General features: G+C 44.0%; 1 protein-coding gene across 1 annotated transcript in view; it reads left to right on the forward strand.

Annotated features, from left to right (window-relative positions):
• The first annotated feature begins 1,112 nt into the window (after positions 1 to 1,112).
• Positions 1,113 to 22,641, forward strand: part of TG (thyroglobulin) — a 149,068-nt gene continuing 127,539 nt past the window's right edge. Inside the window, exons 1-14 of the mRNA XM_069005512.1 lie at positions 1,113 to 1,176; positions 2,771 to 2,879; positions 3,729 to 3,826; positions 4,286 to 4,489; positions 4,722 to 4,881; positions 9,257 to 9,363; positions 10,466 to 10,609; positions 12,399 to 12,584; positions 15,900 to 16,964; positions 18,488 to 19,075; positions 20,257 to 20,499; positions 20,831 to 20,968; positions 21,515 to 21,592; positions 22,035 to 22,147. Coding sequence (XP_068861613.1) covers positions 1,113 to 1,176; positions 2,771 to 2,879; positions 3,729 to 3,826; positions 4,286 to 4,489; positions 4,722 to 4,881; positions 9,257 to 9,363; positions 10,466 to 10,609; positions 12,399 to 12,584; positions 15,900 to 16,964; positions 18,488 to 19,075; positions 20,257 to 20,499; positions 20,831 to 20,968; positions 21,515 to 21,592; positions 22,035 to 22,147 — 3,297 coding nt within the window. The remainder of the gene's footprint in view (positions 1,177 to 2,770; positions 2,880 to 3,728; positions 3,827 to 4,285; positions 4,490 to 4,721; positions 4,882 to 9,256; positions 9,364 to 10,465; positions 10,610 to 12,398; positions 12,585 to 15,899; positions 16,965 to 18,487; positions 19,076 to 20,256; positions 20,500 to 20,830; positions 20,969 to 21,514; positions 21,593 to 22,034; positions 22,148 to 22,641) is intronic.

Here is a 22,641-nt window from a genome sequence, read left to right on the forward strand (position 1 = left end):
TCTGTAAACCAAGATAGAACCATCCAGGGGAAGGTTCCTTGGGGAGGGGGGCTCACTTGAGCCTCTCATTGGGGAATCTTTGATAGATATGCTAATTAGTAACACCTATAATGTTATACCCAATGTTGGGGAGGGGGTCAGAGAGGTGTGGAGACAGAAGACAAAGGGAGAGATAGACTCGGTGGGGCGCATCTCGATGCATATGACCTGGACGTGTACACCTAAGGATCCTTAAAATAAATACCAAGGTAAAATCCCTTTTCCCCTTCTAACCGTGTATGACTCTTGATTTTAAGACCAGGAAAAAGGCATCAACAAGAGGTGGCCAATTAACAATTGAAACTCTGGAATCAAAGAAATAGTATTTCCCATACGTTTTAGGATGAGGATCTTGCATGTAATTAGTACCAAAAAGCTTAACAGTCCTTATGGTCATACTAATCTTACAGCTAGAGGGTGAAGCCCAAGAAGTGAAGCTCCTTCTGTCAGGTACTTGGCTGTGTTAAAGTGCATGGTGCAAGTGGGAGTAAAAGCCAAAGATGGAATGTAATTGACTCTGATCCTCAATTCACTTTAGTCAGTGGAGCTGCATCCATACTGTTTTTCACTTAATAAATAACCACATTATGAGTTGTATTCACTCCTAATGTGCAGCATCCAGAGGCCTAACTCTGGTCTGTCCCTCAGCAGCCTCAGCTCTCTGGGAATGCAAAAATGTGCACTTCCACTGAGGAGCGCAGAGCCTGGCTGCACCCTGGGGCAGGTCAGAGCCAGAGCTCTGCCCAGGGTCACACCAATATGCTCAATTTATTTGCTGGAATAACTGAGCCCAGCTGCCACCCACTGTGCCTGCTGCCACTTGGCTCAGTTGTGCTCCCTGGAGCGGGGATGAGAACTGGCTGAGGAGAGCCAAGAGGGCAGTTCCAGCTGAAAGGGCCTCTTGCAATTTGCTCAGAAGCATCATGTGCGTCACTCACACCATTCTGTGCCCAGCCACCAGCACAGAAGTGAACCCATCCCCGTGATGGGTGCTATAAAAGGGCCATGAAGGCTCTGTGGGGTGCACAGAACTGCCTCACAGACAGAAGGGGATGGGGCTCTCCCCTCACAAGATGGGCTCCATCCCATTTTGCACCCTCTGTTGCTTTATTAGCATAGCAACAGCCAATATATTTGGTAAGTACACTTGTCCTTCTCCTCTGCCTGTGCCCAAGGGTGACTGTGATCTTTGTGCTGCTCTGTGTGTTGTCCTGATGAAACATATAATGATCTTGAATCTTGCACACTGCAAACTTAGCTGGTTGTTGAGTGCTGTGCAAACTGAGTCTGAGCTCCAGGTTAAATACTAAACTGTAAGGATCTTTAAGTGGTCAGGCTTACCTGAGTTTGTACACCTGGATTTTGGGTGGAAAAAACCCGTTTTCTCAAGGCTGGAGAAGGAGCATGGGTAAGAAAAGGTGCTGCTGCAGTGTTGTGAAGGTCCCCAGTCACATCTACTTGTATGTGCCATCATCTAATTTAGGCTTGAACTTTTAAGTTATTGGATATCTGAGTGCTGCCTCTAGTTCTTTGGCCTGAGTTTGATAGTCCTGCACAACCAGCAATTTGAATCACTGAATTAATTAGTCATTTAACTCAGATGTCTTGGTAGACCCTCTCTAGCACTCTGCACGGGTATCTCCACACATCCCAGAGCAACTGATGTTTGAGGTGACAATAGGGAGCTTTGCCTACATGTAGTTTCCTAGAGATGAGATCACCTGAAATTTTGCAGTCTCTTGAAAATTTTCACATGGTCTTAAGGGGACACAGTAAAAACTCATAGAAATGGGTGTGATTGAGAAGCACTAGAAGAACAAGAATCCTCTGTAGCAGTAGAAGTTCCATGACTTGCAAATTATTTCAAAAAGCATTCAGAATACTTATGATGTATTTGCACTGCTGTGTGTGATTGTGCTCAGACCAAATACTGGCTTAAGCCAACCTTTGGACTAAATTGCTGTGCCTGTGGGTTTGTTTTTTGTATTTTTATAAACTAATCAGTGGTATTAAGAGCATGACATTCATCAGATTTTGAGGGTGTAGAAAGTGTCAGATCAAGTAATCTGTTCTGTAAAAAAGAACTTAATGAATTTCATCTTTCTACTAAAACCACAGCAAATGCAGCTTTGAATGCATTAAATTTTTTCTAGATGGCTTCAGTAGTTGATCATTTGCTCCAGTGAAAATTGAGAGTACTCCTAATATGAATTAGTCTGATGCTACTGCTAGAAATTGATTTTTTTAAATCTTTCATGAGATTAAGAAGCAATACCTCTCCTTTTGATGAAATAGTGTGACTTAGCTTCAATAAAGAATAATTACTCAGAAACTTTAATAGTGATGTGTGTGGTTATGCAAAGGGCTCTTTTGTGGTCATAGGCATAACTAAGTAAAGAACCCCAAGTACCAGAAAATTATAGCCATGCCAGTACAGAACAGAACTAACAGAACAGAGACTAACTAAGCACAGGCCTGGGAAAGGGGTTCACCACCATGTGCTCATCCTGCAGCTGGCAGAACAGTGGGTTCGTTCAGTACCTCCCTGTGCTGTCCCACACAGAAACCCACACAAGGAACAATGGGAAAACAGCCAGGGAGGACCCCTGAACCTGGGACTGTTCCCCTGCAGCACTGGCACGAACAGGGTTTTGATGAGAATGGGCTTGTGGTGAAACCACCCTTAGGTGTTTTAAACCAACTCAGCTTTTTATCTTCTTGCTGTTTTCAGAGTATCAGACCGATTCCCAACCATTGCGTCCATGTGAACTTCAGAGGGAAAAGGCTTTTTCAGCAGGAGAAGCCTTCGTTCCTCAGTGCTCAGAGGATGGCCAGTTCAGGTAATTCATCCCTGCTATTAATGTGCTGGCATATGACATGACCTTTATTGGTAATGAGAGTTTTAGCCTGTCTTGGAGAGCCACTGCATCCCTGCACTGGAGAATGGGAAGTCCAGAAGACTGGAAGTGACTTCACTGAGCCATGTCACAGATCCAGCCTCTCCCAAATGAATTCCCTGTTGTTGGAAATAATCTCTGGGTTAAGAGGTCAGTTTAAGATTAACAGACTAATCTTGGCAGCATAATTTGCATGTTAAATACTTGGTGCAGTTTGCTGTCTTCCTACACATGCTCATGGGTGAATGTGTGAGCCAGCTGGCACAGCTCAGCCAAGTGACTGAGAACTTATCCACCCTCATAAGTGGCACAGTCAGGTTTCCTTCTAAAGGCAGTAAAGGAACTAAGAAACACACAGAGAACAGTGATTTAGGGAGCAGCATCTTGCTTGAAGGTTCAAGAAGCTAAAAAGTTAAAGTTGAGGCTGAGTACAGATTGTAATTTCTTTACTATTGTTGTTGCCTCTGGTGGCAACTGTGACCATTCTAGATTTGGTTTAGAAACTGTCTCAAAGTGTTTGGTGAATCTCAGATAATGAGAATTGGGGTTCTGTCCAACCTGCTTGCTTCTTCAATGACTTCAAGTCACATATCTGCAATTCCTGAAGAATTCAGAGAACTACTAGAATTAAGGGCTCCCACTGATTAAAGTCACCAGAAATGCAGCTCTTGCCAGTCCCATTATTTGTGATTTTAAAGTATTTGACATGGTTTGGTTTGCTTTACGGTTTTGTTTATGTCTGGTACTGACTACACACACAAAATAAAATATGTTACTTGTGATCTTCTTCAGGACAGTCCAGTGCAGTAGGAATGATCTTTCCTGTTGGTGTGTAGATGAGAATGGTGTTGAGGTTCCTGGCAGCAAACAGAATGGATATCCCATATCTTGTAAGTAAAAAGTTTCTATTTTTGCTCAGATTGAGTAAAGAACCATTTCAATCTGCATTTGAAGAGCTGAAATCAAGAACAGGCTAGCCCCAGACTTTGATGGACTCTAGTTTGTGGTAATTTTCTAGGTCTTTCTAGTGGAAGTTCTGGCCTTTCTTCAGGGTTTATCACAGAAACCTGATACACCTGGATATCTGTATTTATGAAGGTCCCAGTAAGACAAATTGTGAATAAAAGATTGATTTAGTGTAATGGCTTTTGAGTTGGAGAGCTTCAACCCCATCTGTGGTGGGCTTCTCTGTACCAATTTTCATAACCTCAAGTCCATCAATGTCCCCATGCCACCTGGGTGGCAGGCTCAGAACTTGTAGTTCTGAGAAAACTCAGATGTTGCCTCAATAAATGATTCAATGCCCAACGAGAACCTTCCTCTAACAGTGCCCCTCTCTGGTACTTTAGGCTTGTCCTTTTGCCAGCTGCAAAAGCAGAGGATCTTGGTGAGCAGATACATCAATAGCAGCAGTATCTCCTACATCCCTCAGTGCCTGGATTCAGGGGCTTTTGACAAGGTGCAGTGTGACATGGAGCTGGGGCAGTGCTGGTGTGTAGATCCAGAAGGAATGGAGATTTATGGCACCAGACAAAGAGGAAAGCCAGCACAGTGTAAGTAATGTTCAACAAAATGATGGGTTTTGTAAGTTTGAAAGGTTTGGTGTGAATAGGGACACGTAAGATTATTGAGTCCAATTCCCTGCTCTTCATAAAAACAAGATGATGCACCTCAGTGTCCCTGCTTAATGTAATGAATGTAACCCCCTTTTAGACAACAGGGTGGCCATTCAGCTGTTTGTGGGAAGTTAATACACAAATAAACATTACCTTTTTTCCCCATCAGGTCCAGGGAACTGTGAGATCCGGGACCGTCGCATTCTGCACGGGTTTGGGGAGAAGAGCCCACCACAGTGCTCAGCAGATGGAGACTTCCTGCCCGTCCAGTGCAAGTTCATCAACACAACAGACATGAGTGTTTTTGATCTTGTTCACAGTTACAACAGGTAAGAGCTCAGGCTTCTGAAGCAGGAAGGTAATCCTGCATGCCCTTTCAAGGCACCATCTGACTCCTTTTTTGTGATTTTTGCCTCATGAAGCCTTTATTCTGTAACTGCACACGATGTTATTTTCTGTTGAAGAATGGACCAAGTGAAAAAACTTTTTCTTCTGAATTAAATCTGCTGATTAAAAAAAAAAAAAAAAAGTATTCCATCCTGGCAGTTTAATTGGTGTGTCCTCACACAGCACTGGATACCATGTTGTGATCTGTATTTGGAAAAGTAGCCAGGACTACTTCTGAGACAGACAGACAAGAGCAAATGAGATAAATACAGAAGGAACAGAGAAATTTGGATGTATATATGAGGTAGGAAAGACAATTCCATATGAGAGATGAAAGCAGACGGACAAGTGGCAACATGCAAAGATGAAATTCTGGGGTTGCTCACACAGGTGAACCAGCAAGTGATGGACAGCTGTGCTGTGCACAACTGGCTGTACGTGGTTGCAGGGGGTTGGGGAGTGTTTCAGAACACAGGGTGAAATCCTTGTCTGTGGGGGCAGGAAGCTGTTGTCCTGTGGAGGAGCTGGGAATTAATACTGTGATGGAGACATAAGGGATGGGCAAGGGGAACTGCTGGGAGAGGAGTTTGTGTTGGTGCAGATATTCAGACTCTCCAAAGAAACCTTTTGGTGTCCCTAGAAGTGCCACTGACTCAGCACCTCAGTCAGCACCAGTTTCCCTGGTGGAGGGCAGTGCAATAAATATAACATCTCGTTGTGACTTGGCTCTGTAGCAGCAAAGACATTTTATTGTAAATGCCAATTTTGCTGTTTGGAGGGATTTCTTTTTTCTTTTTTTTCTTTTTTCTTTTTTCTTTTTCTTTTTTTTTCTTTTCTTTTGAAAGGCAGGTCTGAACGCACAGTGCAAATTTGTCAGCGCTTCAGGAGAGGTTATTCTGGTGAGAGCAAAATAATCTGGTTCTTTTGTTTGTTGGTCTGTGGAGTGTGGAAATGCTAAAAAAGCAATTACAGTGGAGAAATCAATGCTTTAAATTGACATTTTTTTCCTCCCACTGGGAGATTTGTCTGAAAAGACCTGTGAGATTGGATTTATTTTGTGTCTATGTCATGTAATTAATCACAGCAGGATCATTTCACTCCCAGCTGTCTGCCTTCTAATTATGGCATTGGCTTAACCTATTGCCATCATATCTGAGTATTTCAGGTCATTAATATATTTATTTTCATACTATTCCTGCCTGAAATGTCATTATTCCTTCCCAAAACCAGGGCAGAATATGGAGTTGAAGGGATGAGTTCCACAGCAAAGGACTGTAGCTGGACAGGGGTCTAAACCTGTATTTTAGGTACATATGGAACCAGTGGAGCAACTTTCTTCGGTTCCACACACTGATTTTTGAAATCTAGAGATATCATCCTAACTCTCTTTCCAAATTATTTCCCTAAACCTTCATAAATATCCCAGAATAAGCCAGTATGTTAAACCACCACCCCCAAACAAACAAATGGAGAAACTCAGAAGTTTACAGATAAGACTTTCCCAAAAAGAAGACTTCCAAAAAAAATATGAGCCCAAATCTCCTGCCTCACCCTGAGGGCTTGGCTGCTGTTATTTATTCTGTATGGACTGTGTCCAGGTCCTGCCTGGATGGGCAGCCATATAGAACACCTTGTAGCAGACTGATGGGAATTATCAAAAAATCAAAAGTCAAGGAAGATCTTTTTACTTTCTTGCCATAATCAGTAGTGAGTTGTCTTTGCTGGAAGCCAAGAGCAGAGACTCATAGTTTGAAGAAAAGTTCAACAACATTACTTTTATTTATTTTCCTGTGTTTTTGAGTGTGAGCATTCTTGTTGAAACAGATAGAGACACTATTAAGTTTATCCATAAATTAAATGTAGTCACAGTTGATTTGGACTGGCTCTGATAAATGAGGAATTCTACATTATTACTACGTATCTTGAGGGCTGTTAAAGAGTCTGAGAAAAGAAAAAATGTGGTCAGAAGTGCGTTTTCCACATAAGGTGAGAAAAGTTCTGCTCTCTTGTTTGTATGGGCCTAATTTATATCTGTTTGTAATTTATTTAGCTTTACTCTCAACTTGCAACAAAAATAACCAGAATGTCAAGATGTGATTGCACATCTGCCCCAAAGTAGCATAACTGTGCATGTGACCTCTTAATATTGAGGATGAAAGAAGCAGGATCCAGTTTTTTCATGGAACCTGTTTCACTCATGTAGAGGTTCAGATGCTGAGGTGATGAGCTCCAAGAACTTGAGCAGTGCAGAGAAATTATCATATTCCTGACTGGGCAGTGGGCAGTGCATGATAATCCAGGGCAGCTGAAAGGTCTTGAAATACTCCAAGCTGTTTATGTGTACACTGAAGACCATAGGAATCTGGTATTTATGTGTTTATACCTTATATTGTATTGTTTTCATGCTGTCAGAAGCCCCTCTGGGCCCTGAAGTGTGACATTTTAGTCTCTCTCAGCATGCCAGTGTCAGCAGTGGAGCAGGATTTGATGATCCAAAGTCGAGGGAGTCAGTGGACTTTGAAGATGTGGAAAGATGCCAGGGCAAAGCAGCACTGCACAGGGATGTGCAAATTCTGAGATGGGAGCACTGCTGGGTAACACTGGGACAGCCCTGAGGTTACAGCCCCTTCCTCTGACAGAGGTGCTGCTGCTTTGTGCATTCCCAAGCTTTCATGTCCTGTGGAAGCAGTAACATCTTCAGCTCTCCTGGCAGGAGGTGGTGCAGCTCCCAGGAGTCACCTCTCCTATGAAGACAGGCTGAGAGAGTTCACCCTGAAGAAGAGAAGGCTCTCGGGAGACTTCATAGCACCTTCCAGTATCTAAAGGGGGCCACAAGAGAGATGGAGAAGGGCTTTAAACTAATGTAGTGTTAGGACAAAGGGGAATGGCTTTGGGCTGGACGAGGGTAGGTTTAGATTTTAGATGTTTGGAAGAAATTCTTTCCTGTGAGAGTGGTGAGGCACTGGCACAGGTTTTCAGAGAAGGTGTGAATGCCCCATCCTTAGAAGTGTTGAAGGCCAAGGCTGGATGGAACCCTGAGCAACTTGGTCTAGTGGAAGCTGCCCCTGCCCACGGCAGAGGGGTTGGAACTAGACAGTCTTTAAGGTTCCTTCCAACCCAGAATGTTCTATGATTCAGGCAGAGTCTTGAAGGTGGCAAAGGCCCCTTGCTCTGCACCACTCACTTGAGCACCAGCTCTTAGCCAGACAAGCATTTCATTGCTGTTCTCAAGCTACTCATGCTAGAGCATCCCTGAGGCTGCTGGAGTGTGGCACTGAATTGAGCCTGGTCACATTTTCACAGGATGGCTCGTGAACTGCTTTTTTGCCATTAATCAGTGCCTAATCCACCAATGTTCTTATTGCTGAGTGTCCTTTCTTGGTAAAATCCTAATTTGTATAATTCTCTGAATGTCTTGAGCAGAAAATTCCGCTTCCCTGTTGCTAGGTTTTCCCAAATAAGCCACATGCATCTGGAACACCAGACCTTTATAGTATTTCAGGATAAGGGGATGTGCCCTGAAATAATATGATTGTTTTAGAACTTGGCACTTTGAAACTAGGAAAACTTATCTTTTGCCTGGAGAAACCCTAGGATGTTTGTCAGTTAAGACCACATTTATCATGTTTTTTCCAACTCTGACCCTATTAAGTTTCTGTCTTAAATAATTTCTTTGCTGGAATCTGGCTGTTGTCACTCCTAGAATATTACACTGGAAACCATCTCTTTGATCTCCAGAAGCAAAAATCAGTCTTGTAGCATGTTAAAACCCCTTTCTCCTTCTCCTTAATCAATTGAACCATGCCCTGAAAATGAAAGATATTAGCGAAGTTTTTATCAGCTTTTGTAGTTAATTCAGTGCAGAGAGCATACGTGGCATGTAAGGAAGGGGAAGCAACCTGTTATTTTAGGCATTCTGCCATCCCGTGCAGATTTGTGGAAGGAGCTAATGAAAGGGTGTTGCAATAACATTAAGCCAACGCCCGTCTATTTTACACTCTTTGACAGGCTTTCAAAGGTGAGAATAGAATTGAAAATGAGTGTTAGATGCTGAGTACATGCTTAGGAAGGGTCAGAAATCTGTCTGAAGGGAGATTACCCCCTATTTGTTTAGAAAAAATGGCATTTAGGAGACTTGTTACCCTGCTGAAAGAGCGATCTCACTCATGTCAGAGCTTGGTTGCCAAAAGGAGACCGAAGTGGCCTTGTGCTCAGCAAACATCTTTTTCCTACAAAATCAGGAATGAAACAGCTGATACTTTGTCATTATCGATGGGCCTCCCTGGGCTCTTCACAGCAGGCTACTTTTTCTTCCAGGCTCCCAAGGGCTTTCCAAAAATTCAGCTCCGTGAAGGAAACATTCCCGGAGATCTCTGGGTACTGTTACTGCGTGGACAGCCTGGGGAGGGAGTTAGCAGACACAGGTAAGTGCCTTCCAGCATCTCATCCTTTAATCTGGGAGGTGCTGAATTCCCAAGGGAATGGACAAATAGCAACTATCAGTCTTCAGATTCATTTGGAACTTCAGTTTCATTCTTGCAAGGGGTAAGACCTCTGTGACCAGTGTAATGCCCATGGGAAGGGCTGGAGCTCACTGATTTAATCCCACCCTTTGGAGCAAGAGCTTCAGTCAGCAACAAGTGGACTTGGTGCCTGGGAGCTAATCCTGTCCTCTTTGGGATGTGGAATAGGATTTCTGAATGTCCAATTTCTGCCCACACTAGAAAGCAGTGTCATATTCGATATGTCCTGTTAGCAAAGCCAGGGGAATATGAAGGGCTGAAGAATGAACTCTTTTCTTCTTGCTTAGGTAGAATAATGGAATTGTTTGGGTTGGAAGATACCTTTAGAGAACATCTACTCCAACCTCTCTACCATGGGCAGGGACATCCTCTTCTCTCACGACCTCAGGATTTAGGCATGTTAGTAGAAGGGACACTTCAGAAGAAAGAATGGTCTTTTGTAAGCAAGGAGGAATGAGGAAGTTGAGAACTTCCAGACCTTCCTTATACTGTGGTTTTAGTTTGTAATTTTTTTTTTAAGGGGAAAGATACAAAGCACAATAGCTTAAAAAATTTAGATGACAGATGAGAACTTCAACATTTAACTCCCAGAAAAGAAAGAAGTTCTCAAAAAATCCGTGCACTCACTCAGAGAAACTACTGAATGTCTTGGTTTTTAGTATGCAACCAAAATGACTGGTAATTGGTTTTGGTAACGTCAGTTTCCAAAATACCATCAATTTCTTTAGTGCAACCTGAACCTAACAAAACCACAGCCTACTGCCAGTTATGGGATGTTTCCTCTGCTTGTTTTGGTAGATGTCAAGACATAAAGGTGGTGTCTGGGCACCCAGCACTTGGGTGCAGGATGTGGTGCATTAGGGTTATGTGTTATAACTCCATATTTGACTTGTTTAGAGAACTGGATTTACTTTCCCTGAGAGTCTCCCAGTTTTGCTCCTGTGGTATAAGGTTGACTTCTGTCTTAAAAGCAGGCCCTGTGCTAAAAATCTGTGTTTCCCAGGCTTGGAACTGCTGCTAGACGAAGTTTACGACACGGTTTTCTCCGTACCAGAGCCTGCCCGCACGTTCACAGAGACCAGCATCCATCGGATCCTGCAGAGGCGATTCCTGGGGGTCCAGCTGGCCACCTCTGGCAAGTTCAGGTGTAAGTAGCACCCAGGTGATGCCCTCTAAATGAGGTGGCAGTTTTGGAGCTTATATGTGACATCTACTGTTGGGGAGAGTGGTTTTAGGAGTTTTTTACTCTAAAATCATATAATATGACAGTTTGAATGCAAGAATCAAGGTCTCTGAATTGCAGCTGGCTTTTATTCTCTGCACTGTATGTTCTTTACCAGCAGATTGTACCTGTCCTCTGATCAATGCTTTCCCACGTGCCTGCAGATCACATTATTTGAAATCCCATGAACTCTCCGTATCTCTTGCCCTGAGATTGCGGAGGTGGATTTGTTGATTTATTAAATTAAAACCCTGAGAAAATGCTCCCTAATTTATGTTGGTATACTCAGAAATAGGAAGGATTTTACACTGACCATAACATACTCCATTCCCAGGAGACCACACAATAATTTGTAGAGCCTTAGTCAGCAAGGCTGAACTTTTGGATCTGCTCTTGGGCCCATTCCTTCCCTGGTCAGGGCAGGCACATGGGGAGAGAGTTTCTCTGCCTACAGGCAATGAACTCTGCACGACAGGAGCTCAGGTACCTCCTCCCTCCTAGACCAGAGCCCAAAACAAACTGCCTTGGCTCTTGGGGAATGTTTGAATCCTGTGTGATACTTCACTCTCCCATCCAAAGTCCCAAACTCCTCTGACATGTGTCTGACTCTTGTTAAGGAGTTGCATCACCAGAAATATTAAGCAGATACTGATAGCAGTCTTCTGGCCATATAGTCACACAGTTTTTCTGGCTTTGGGACAAGCTGCTCCTTCTGGGGAGTCTGGAAAGCATCTTCCCTCTGCACTGCACAGTGGTTTTGGCTTAGCTCTGACTGTAGCTGGGGCTGCAGCAGCTGTCAGCACAGATGAAGCTGTACCAGCCACAAGATGGAGATGTGACCTCGTTCATCAGCCACCGAGGGGGCTGCTCTGGTGACTTAACGCAGCTCTCCACTGTCACCCGAAGCCACTCAAATTAGGAACGTTGTCAGAGTCCCCTCGTTGAACAGGTTGCTCTGACATGGTGTTCTCACTGCCTCACACAGGTAGCTGGGTGCAGTTGGAAAGTTCTTGAAGGTGAGAAGTGTTTAGGCTGTAGGATTCAGGTTGACATAAACAAGCAAAATTCGTGTTCAAAGTGTAAAGTCTTGTATTGGAGAGATCATACCCCACAAAATTTACTTGATGAAATTTTGCCTTCTCTGCCATTAAGACCAGTTTGACAGGAATAGGGTCTTCAGTTCCCTGCAGAGGGAAATAGAGAAATGGGGTGGGCTCAGCCCAAATCTCCACAGTCAGGTGCAGACCTGGTTGCAGGAGCAATGCCTCATTCTCTCCTGAAACATTGATGTTTGCCTTCAAAACAGTCCCCTAAGCTGCACATCTGTCTCTGTTGACCAACTTTGCTTTTGCGCTAAGGGCCAGAGCTCCCCCAGCCTCCAGCACGGTTCCCTGGGAGAGATATTCCTGCTCTGCCTACTTGCAACTATGGCTGAAAAATATATTGAGGTTTTATCTTCTGTTTTTAGTTTTCAGAAGTCAATACCTACAGTAGAAAACCATGGGGCAAACTCTTCAAAGGAAAAGAGGATGGAGAATTTGTGGTTTTAGCTGGTGACACTTGATGCATCACTGAAAACGATCAGGAAATTAAACTTTTTTTCTTTTTGTCCTTTTTTTTTTTTTTTCTCCCAAATAGGCAGCAATGGGATCAAACAGAGATGGTTCTGAAACTTCAGGCTTTCCCTGCTTACCGCGCACTGTTTTCCTTGCAGGCCCCTCGAGGTGTGAGGCTGAGCATTCCGCAGCCCTGCGCTTCCAGCACCCCTTCGTGCCGTCCTGTGCCGCCGACGGCGGCTACGCGCCCCTGCAGTGCCACCAGCGGGGAGGCTGCTGGTGCGTGGACACCCAGGGCCGAGAGGTACCGGGCACAAGGAGGCGAGGACAGCCCCCTGCCTGTGGTATGTATGGGATTTGCCAAAGGAAAAATGAGCCCATCTCTCAGCGTCTTTAGAAAGAAACAGAACAGACCAAGTCCTTTCCCGTCTCTGACAGATACAGGTCTTCAAAGATCACAAAACCTCCCTGTGGTTAAGAGTCACATTCTAATAAATTATTAAATATCATACTGCTTTTATTTTCTGTTATGACCTTTCTTTAGCGTTTTAGTTTTGCATATGGCAAGGTTTTTCTTTGCAGCTCTGATATCTGGCTCTTGACTCCAGGAACTAGGGTGTTAAGTGAGACTATCTGCGGTAATATAAGGAAGCAAATGATGGTGATTTTGTGTTTTACCTCCTTCCTTTGGTGAAATCTGTGGAATTTCATCTCCCATCCTTACTGGATTTTTTCCCAACTCTGTCACTGCATATTTTGCCATGAAAACTGCTAAATCCTGTAAAAAAACCACCCAACAAACAATTCAGAAAAGTTCTATAGGTTTGGGCTGTAAGAGATTCCACAGGGAATACACCATCAAATCAGTGCCCCAAATGGAAATGACAGCAGAAATGTCCAGGGGCCGGAGGGGAGGAGGAAAGTTAAAAACCTTTGCTCTGAAGTGCACTACCTAAATATTCAGGATTGTGCTGGAGGGATGGGGCACAGGGTCTTAATGTGGGGGCTGCCTTGGGGGAAGGCAATTTCTCTGTCTGTGAGACACAGCACAGCTTCCCATGCAGCTAAAAAAGAAGGAATCTGCCCTAGGTGCCATGGCTCCAAGTGCTCAGAGCGCTCTGGGCACACACAGGCTTACTGTGAAATGAAAACTTCAGCGTGCCTTTGAGGCTGATCACCAAGGATATTGCGAGGGAACCTCTGAGAGGCCTCTCCATATGTTGGGACTGGTTGTTTTCTCTTTGAGTATGCTTTGCTGACCCCTCCTGATAATTTTTTGAGGGGGGGAAGAAAGGGGGAGGCAATGACTTGAGGCTGCTTGCAGCTTTTATTGGCAGGCTCAGGAAATTTAGGCAGGGAAAAATTTCTGCAGAGGTTCCACAGATTAACTCCTGAGAAGGTATTTCATGAGGATATAGCTGCAGTTTTTTCAGACAGCTACATGCCATGTGTGTTTCTCCTGTTCTCCTCTGTTTTACTTCATGTTCAAAACCCATGTAGATGTGGTACTTAGGGACACAGTTCAGTGGTGGACCTGGCAGTGCTGGGTTAACGATTGAACACAATAACCTTACAGGTCTTTTCCAACCTTAATTATTCTGTGATTCTTTAATGTCTTTGGCTCTCACACTCAGCAGTATGAACACTGGAGGAGTCAGGGCCATAGGTGTGGGATTCTCACATCACCTGGGGCACCAGGCAGTCCTGATAGGGACATGCTTCTTTTCAGACCTTTTACAGTAGATTCACCCCAGCAGTTCCTTTTGTGTTTATTCTTTCTTCCTCTGCTTTGATTTGATTCAACATTGGGTAGGAGGGGAGAGTGTTTATGGCCCGTGATCCTACATTTGTTTCATATTACCGTTCTTGTGGAATTGTTGCTTGCACTAACTTATCGGCCCTCTGAGGAATGTTCTTCATCCCTCTAACCAAGAGCCAACATTGAAAACAGAAGGGGCCCATCCTACAGAAAGTTCTTTTACAAAGAAACTTCTGGGAAGGGGCCCTGAGCTCCTGTCAGGAACTGCAGAGCAGGACAAGGGTGCAAAAGCAGGAGTGAGAAAGATGTCAATCCCAGAACATCAGATTACTTGCTTATCATTTTAGCAGCTTTTTAGGTTTCCAGCTTTCATCCTTACTGTTAACAGGACTTGTGATTGCTTTATCATATTGCCTGGTTGTGGAATAAATGGAGATGGAGTGGGGAGCCCAAAGGAGGCTGTGCTGCAGGCTAAAGCTGCATATCCATGGTCGTGTCCCCTACAGGGACAGCAGTGGTGCTGAGGGAGAAAGTGTGAGAAACATGGAAAATGCACACAGCTTCCAAATATCCTCCTGCAGGTGGGAGGTGCCCCAAACTGGAGACTGAGTCCAGATCATTGTGTTCAGCCCTCCCCTGTGGGGTTAACTTCCAAGGATGTGCTTAATTGCCCTCTAGCCTTTTATCCTTCCTAGCACTCTCTGGCAATAAATTTCATTATCATAATTATGTGTTCTACATCTGGACTTCTCTGTACTGTGAGAAATACTGAATAATAATTGTCTATTGTGAATGATGTGGAGAATTCTGTTTTTAAAAACCTTTATCATATTTTTTTTTGTCCAGACCGAATGTTCTCTCATACTGGAAAAGCTGTTCTGTCCTCAAAATACTTTTGCCTCCCTTCTCTATAGTTCTGCTACTTTTGCATCCCTTCTCCATAATTCTGCTACTTTTCAAGGACAGGTAACTGTGTAAATGGTACATGAGTCAAGCTGTGCATTCCAGAGATGCAGTCAGTGCCATAACCATCCTGTCTGCCTGATTCTTGGTGTCTATATTTTTATCAAGTCTTTCCTTTTCTGCTGTCTTTGGAGCCCCAAACTTAGTCCTTCTTCACAGATGTGTTGCATCCTAACTTAGAGCCCTTGCTGCCTGTGTATCAGTGTACAGATGGGGCTGGATGCAGCTACACCTGTGACATATATGGGTATGGGTGCCCAGGACCACTGTTGGTACCCCCAATACCCTGACATTTGTCTATCTTTGGTGAAATTCTGTATTTTTTTCCCTTAGAACTCATTTGTGAATGCCATCTGGTCCTTAGAACTCTATTGCTGCTAATTTTTACAATTTGTTTTCAAACCTCTTGCAACGAACACCTTGCTATGAAACTGAAGATCTAGTTAGGAAACCTCCATAAATTCCTCATTAGTGGGCATTGTTTAAAATAAATTTCTGTTCCTCTGCAGTATATTTCTCATTCTTCAGTTCACACATTTCACCTGGATCATTGGAGGTTTTCATTAGCAGCAGGCATCCTACTGGAGAGCTAAAATATTTGGAAAAGACATTTTTCATTCTTTCAGCCAAAGGAACAGGGATGAGGATTTACACTGGGAAGCAACAGAACCAGTAAAAGACCACAGAGCAGAGAACTCGGCCATGGGGAAGGAATGTTTCCTTTCATTTTTGGGTCTTGACTGGAAAATTTTATTTGTAGACCATAGGCACTAACATTTCAAATTTCCTTATCAGTGTGCATGGTGCATAGTTGGGAAGCAGGTTAATCTATACCTTAATGTTGTTTCTGCCCCAGCTGCTTGAAAGAGAACAATAGAATTACAGGTTCTGGAGGTTCCAAAATTTGCTTTTTTTTTCTTTTTAAATCTTTCTGTAGGTGAAGAACAATCGTGCATCTCCGAGCGGCGACAGGCCTTGTCGAGGCTCCTTTATGGCCCTGCTGGGTACTTCAGTCAGTCCAATTTGTTTTCCACGCCAGATAAGCAGTCAGACAAAATTGATGGCTTCTCAAGACCCTGCCCTCCCTCCTTCAAGGAGCTGTTTCTGGACTCTGGATTGTCATCCCCACTTACACAAAGCCCGTTTGCCAGCCAGACTCCTGAGCTAGAAACCACCCTTAGTGAAGCCATCGCAGGGATGTTCCCATCAAGGGAACTGGCTCAAGTGGCACTGCAATTCACTGCCAATCCAAAGCGTTTCCAAGAAAACCTCTTTGGAGGAAGGTTCTTGAAGAATTTGATCCAGTTTAACTTCACAGGGGTACTTGGCACTAGTGGGAAATACAGCATTGGCCAGTTTTTCCGACAGGAGGATGTGTCAGAGAGGGTTAATGGCCAAGGCCCTCTGGAATCAGCTGAGGCATTTTCTCTGGAAGTATCAAAGAGGAGTTCCATTTTGAGTAAACCTCTTGTGGGCAGCTTTGGCCGCACAGTAACTCTTCAGGACAATCAGAACATGATGAAATTCCTTTCTTCTGTCCTGGAGCTACCAGAGTTCTTTACTTTTCTTCAACAAGTGATTTCCATCCCCAAAAGCATTGCTGAAGATTTAGGTGAAGTGGTGAAACTAGCACTGGGATCCAGAGACTGTGGTGAGGAGCCAAGGGACCTGTTTGTCCCAACATGCACCAAGGAGGGGAGGTATGAGGAAGTTCAGTGCTATGCAGGAGAGTGTTGGTGTTTGGACACTTTGGGTAAGGAGGTTCCAGGATCAAGACGTCAAGGCAAACATCCAAGGTGTCCCACCGAGTGTGAGAAGCAAAGGAGAAACCTGAAAAACCTGAAGCAAAGCCTGCCTGCAGGATCAGATCTCTTTATTCCCTCTTGTACTGAGGATGGAGACTTTCTGCCACTCCAGTGTTATGGGACAAATTGTTTCTGTGTCGATTTGAATGGCAAGACTGTTCCAGGAATAAGGGGGAAAGCTGGAAAGCCGATGCAATGTAAGTCTTAGGGACTGGGAATTTAAAGATACTTTCTTTTGTATGGGAATTCCATGATTCTTTCTCCATATCTGATTACATCTGGAAATAAATGGATGATGTATGCAAATGTCTCCTAACAGGAAAACAAGTCAGCAGAGAAATAGTGGGAAATACAGAGTGTGTCAACCTTGATATGCCAGGTCCTAAAGGTGGTCAGGGTGTAGGGTAGGCACACTCAAAGCAGAGGAGCCTGAGGTCTTGCCTGGTTAATGAATGTGTCATCGGTGTGTCTGTACCTCAGTGTGCAGCTGGAATGTGTAACATCCATGATGCCCAGGAGACCTGGAACATCTGTGGAATTGAATGTGACCCCTGCCTAGTGAAAAAGCCCTTTTACTTACAGGACCAAGTCACCTGGGCAAGGTCACTGGCTCATCTTTTCCTAAGAACTAAAGATTTTCAGTGCCTTAAACTACGAACTTGATTTAGTCTCTTTAGCTCAAGAATATATCCTCAACTTGGTAAGATATCACAGGACTCCAGACATAGGAGAGGGATTCAATGGCTGATAGGTTTCTCATAAGGGTCACAAAGTCAGGCAGAAAAAGTGAGTTGCAAATGACTTCTGACATCAGTTTGATAGACAATGAACTGCCTCTCCTTGCCCTTTTCTTTATGGAATATGAAGGAAGAAGGAAGCACATAGGCTGTAAATATTTGTCTTTCAAGTTTCTGTGCACTGAAAACGGCACATCAACAGGGAGAATAGACCAAGAGGAGAGCCAGCTTCTCATTTTGGGACGAATAGCAGAGTGTCCAGCAGTTGAGAGTGGTGCATAGTGAGGGAGCTCCTTTGAATAGCAGTTTGCAGAAGTAGTGGGGAGTTTGTTGTAATGATCTGAATTGAGAGAGGATTTATACCTAGCAACCCATCTGTAGTGCAATCCAAAATAAAAAGGTTCAGAATTCTCTGGAGCTCAAAAGAAAATGAGCTCCCATGGTTGGCTGGGTTTGTAGAGCTGCTTGGTGGCAACGTGAAATTTGGCTCTGGAGGAGGCAGAAAAGGCTTTCAAACAAACTCACTCCAGTGTTTTGAGGGATGGTATTTTTATATTTTTATATTCGGCAGCAGTAGAGAGTAGGAAGAGAGGACACACAATCTTAAAATTCTGGTTTGGTTCAAGGGGAATAAAATCAGTATTATTCCACTATTCAGATGGTTTCTTTTTCAGAGATTGGTTGAATAAAGAGTAACAACCAGATTGCTGAGTGTATCTGAAAATACCTGATTGGTGTGAACAGATTCAGGAAGGCATTTAGTGGCACCTGCCCCCCCAGTAAGAACTACAATCTTACCCTGGTTCACCATGTGACCTTAATATTGCTAAGCCCTCTTAGTAACAGGCCAGGAATGTTGTTGTTATTGGGATGAGTGACCAAGTTTTGGTAGTGGTGTTTATTGTACTGGAGGGTACTGGAGGGTAGGGGCATTGTATATCTTCAGTGCATTCACAAGATGTGCATGTTTTTCTTTTCCCCAGGCCCAAGCGCTTGCCAACTAACAGCTGGGCAGGAGTTCCTCAAGGCTGTGAAGCTCCTCTTGTCAGATCCACGTGCTGTGCCTCAGCTGTCCAGCATCCAGCTCCCTCAGTGTGATGCTGAGGGTGGCTGGAGGCAGGTGCAGTGCAGTGGCCCTCCCGAGACAGCCTTTGAGTGGTACGAAAAGTGGATTGCAGAGAACAATGAAGGCAACCCCCTGCCCATTGCTGATCTATTGAACACAATAGCTGGGTATAAAGAGGCATCCTCTGGAGGCTTTTTGGCTTTTGTTAAAGCTTTGTATGAGGCTGGGCACCAGAATGTCTTCCCTGCATTTGCCATGTATTCCTCTTTCACGGATCTCCCACCCGAAGTGCTGGAAGGAAACGTGACCAATGCATCTGAGAACATTTTACTGGACCCATATATGTTCTGGCAGCTTCTGACTGAGCAGCTGAGCTACTACCCAGGACCCTATACTGATTTCAGTACTCCATTAGGCCACTTTGAACTTCGTGATTGTTGGTGTGTTGATAGCAAAGGAAGAGAGCTGGAGGGAACAAAGGCAGGAGCGAACCAGGTTCCAGCATGTAAGTGACAATTTCTGGCATGTATGTAGTAGTGCTTCTGGTCTGTTATTTTATGCCACAAGAGAGGGAAGTCCTTTCAGTTGCTGTGAAGTAGGAGAAAATAACTTGTCAGAAAGATCATCAGCACTGCCATTATCACTGGACATCAGAAGAGGAATGACTCATTTCTGGTAAATAAGTGGTGCCTGAGCTTTGAGAATAAGGAGGAATAAAGTTCCATATCAAGTTTGTGTAGATTTTATAATTTGGAGTTTGGACATATAATGCTTTTGCAGAAGATACTTAGCCAGATGGTAAAGGATATTAGCAAGTGTGAAGAGTTGCTTGGAAAAAGCAGGATTACACTGTGATGTAAATGACTTTCAAGAATGCCATAAAATGAAGCAAGAGGGATTTTCTTTACTGTTTCTTACTATGTGGTCAAGAGTAACAGATATCCTCTAGAAGTCACTAGGAGGAGAGGGAGGCCAGCACTGAGTTCAGTAAGCTCTCTGTCTAGACACCTCCTCCAAAGGTGCTGGGTCCTCTTTGGGGTGACTCCTGCAGATGACCTATGTTATCAATGCCATCACTGAAATGGTTCTCATCATGTAGTATTTTTCCAGCTGTGAGGAAGAAACAGGACAATGAGTGGCAAACTGTTGGAGATTCCAGTTCTGTGGGCAAGTGGGGAATAGATGAAGGAGATTAACAGAGTTATTTTGGAGGAGCAGCTTTCATGGAGCTGGTTTGGTGTGTTGAACTTCACTTATGGGTCAGTAGGTGTATGGAGAGGACAGGCCAAGTGTCAGCTGCCACTCCATACCTAAGGGATATACCTTCATTTTCCTTTCTGACTCACACTTCTGATTTTCCACAGTTTTTTTATGGCAGCAACTGATGGAATGTTCTGTAGAGATGTATTAACTCTGTTTGTAACCAATGAGGACTTGAAATCATCAAGCCTTTGGCCGAGGACATGGAGAATATTTGTGTGACTCCTGGCACTCTCAGACACTTGCTGTTAAACAGCTAGGCACTGACAAGTGTCCTTTGTTTGCTTCATTATGCAATTCCAAACTGAGTACAGAGGGAAACAGATGATCCTAGTTAAAAGACCAGGTAGTTTTCAAATGCAGCTCTTTACTGGATTTAGATGAAAGTCATTAATATACTCTTCATATATATACTTTTTAATGCAGGTCCTGGTATATGTGAAGGTGTGAAGCAGGAAGTCATGAAATTTATGGAGGAGGCAGAGCAGCTCATTCTGGCCTCAAATGGTTCCCAGTTTGCCTTTGGAGAGAGCTTCTTGCTGGCGAAGGGGATCCAGTTCACGGACAGGGACCTCCTGCGCTCTGCTGGGCCCGACAGGACGGAGGCAGTGATCTCCCAAAAGCTGCTGTCAGGCAGTGACTCTGCTCTCCAGCTGGCTGCATGGTCAGGTGGGTGGAAAGGAGAGCTTGATTAAATAGTCATGCCCAGAATCTGTGCAAGAGCACTTGATGTCAAATGAAACTTTGCTGAAAAGCAGGTGCAAGTCAGCAGGTGTAATTAATCAGGGTCATTAACCTGCCACGCCAAGAACTGATTTCAGTAGTGTCATATGTATGACACAGTGCAAATATAAAATCTGGGCACTTACCAGCCTTTATGTACTTTAAACATTTATTAATTTGTCTTCTGAAGTATGGGGAACATTCAGGTTTTTGCAAACGTGCTTCTAATATATCCTGTATTGCGCACTAGCAGCTTTCTTTTATGTCCCTTTTATAGTCCTACACTTCTACTGGCAGAGTCATTTTACTTCAAAACATTCTGCTGGGGAAGCAGCACAGCTGGGATTTCTCCCTTACATCCCTCAGTGTGATGGCCTGGGAAACTGGGAGCCAAGTCAGTGCTATGAGAGCACAGGTGAGCAATTCCTAAGACACTCTGGGCTGTTGGAAAAAAGAAAATCTAAGAAGAATTCTAATTAAAGGATAGAAGACCAGTAGTAGTCAGACTGAAGGAAAGTGATGTGGTCCACAAGATATATGTAAATTGACTGGAGTCAAGTGGCAGCTCATTGGGTCTCAAAAATCAGTAGCTATTCAGTTGCTTGCTGCTAGTTGTGTTCATTGGGGGTTGGTCCAGGTGCTGGTATTGCTTAATGCCTTCAGTCATGGCCAGGATGATGAGTTGGAGTGCACCCTCAGCAAGTTTGTGGATGATGCCATTTTTCTGGGACTAGGTCATAGGGCTGCAGTGGGGGATTCTCACCAGAGCTGCTACATTTCCATTCACACCACTGCTCTCAGCTGAGATCTACTAGATCTCTACTAAAGAGCAAACTTAACTGTGGCTTAGATTTACTGACCCTGTTCTATGGAGCTGCTGAGGATGAAAAACCTCCTGGTATGCAACAAAGCACATTGAAGTACAACATCTAAAATGAAGCTGCTTTTCTTCCCTGGCCAGGTCATTGCTGGTGTGTGGATGAGAGAGGACGTTATGTCATGGATTCCTTGGTCTCACGCTCAGCAGAACTTCCCAAATGTCAGTTGGGTCCTCTTCCTAAATATTTGTCTTTACCTGTTCTTGCAAATTTTAATATTTATTGGAAATTCTAGTATGATATGCATGAAGTAAGGCTTGCTTTTAACCATTGCAAAAAAAGGAGAAGGAATTTTATTCTTATTTTGCTAATTCATTTAATTTCGCTGTGCATGATTTTGGCTTGCATTATTTGAGAGTGGATACTCTACTGTTGGTGGCCCTGCCTGAGCAGGGGGATTGGACCAGTTGTCCAGCCAGGTGTCTCCAGAGGCCCCTTCCAACCTCAGCCATTCTGTGGTTTTATCAAACACCGATGAGGAATTCCCTGCCTGAAACTGTAGCAGTGCCTAATACGGATGTGTGAGGGAGCTGGTGATGCAACCCTTTCCCTTGCTTTGGTCTGAAGCTTGATTTTACTTTAAAAATGTTTTCCCTCTGACAGGCCAGACTTCATGTCAGCGATCCCGAACCAATGCCTTAATTTCCAGCTGGAGACAGAGCAGTGCAAAGCTGGACACCTCTACGGCTGATCTGTTCATCCCCAACTGCCTTGAGGTGATTTAACATGACTGAGGGAGGAAGCAGTTTTGTTTACACCATGCCAAAGTCATGTGCACTTTTAGTCCATGCTCTGTAAGCACCCCTTGTACATTTTTATTAACCTGAAAGAAAAGGGTAAGACAAAAATAACAGCTGGTGTTTCCCTGCAGAAGGCAGAATTTAAATATTTTTGAGATGGAGACTGGGAACAGGAAGCTCTGTGCCTGCCCACACTTCCCTCCCACAGGCTGGCTCTGCCTGGTGCTCTTGCAGAGCTGTGCTTAATCAGCATGTCTTAATTGACTGATATCTGGGGAGCTCTTTCTTCCTGAGCCGTGAGAGAATGACAGTGTGAGAGAGAGCTGGGTGCAGATATCCCAAAAAACAGGGTCTGTGATGCTCTCAAACTGTGGCAGTGAGCAGGATAGAGACAAGCGAGGAACAGACATTTCATGTAATAGAATCATTATCTTATAGAATCACGTAATCATTTAGGTTGGAAAAGCCTG

The sequence above is a fragment of the Aphelocoma coerulescens genome, chromosome 2 (assembly GCF_041296385.1).
Source record: "Aphelocoma coerulescens isolate FSJ_1873_10779 chromosome 2, UR_Acoe_1.0, whole genome shotgun sequence".
Taxonomy (NCBI): Eukaryota; Metazoa; Chordata; class Aves; order Passeriformes; family Corvidae; genus Aphelocoma; species Aphelocoma coerulescens.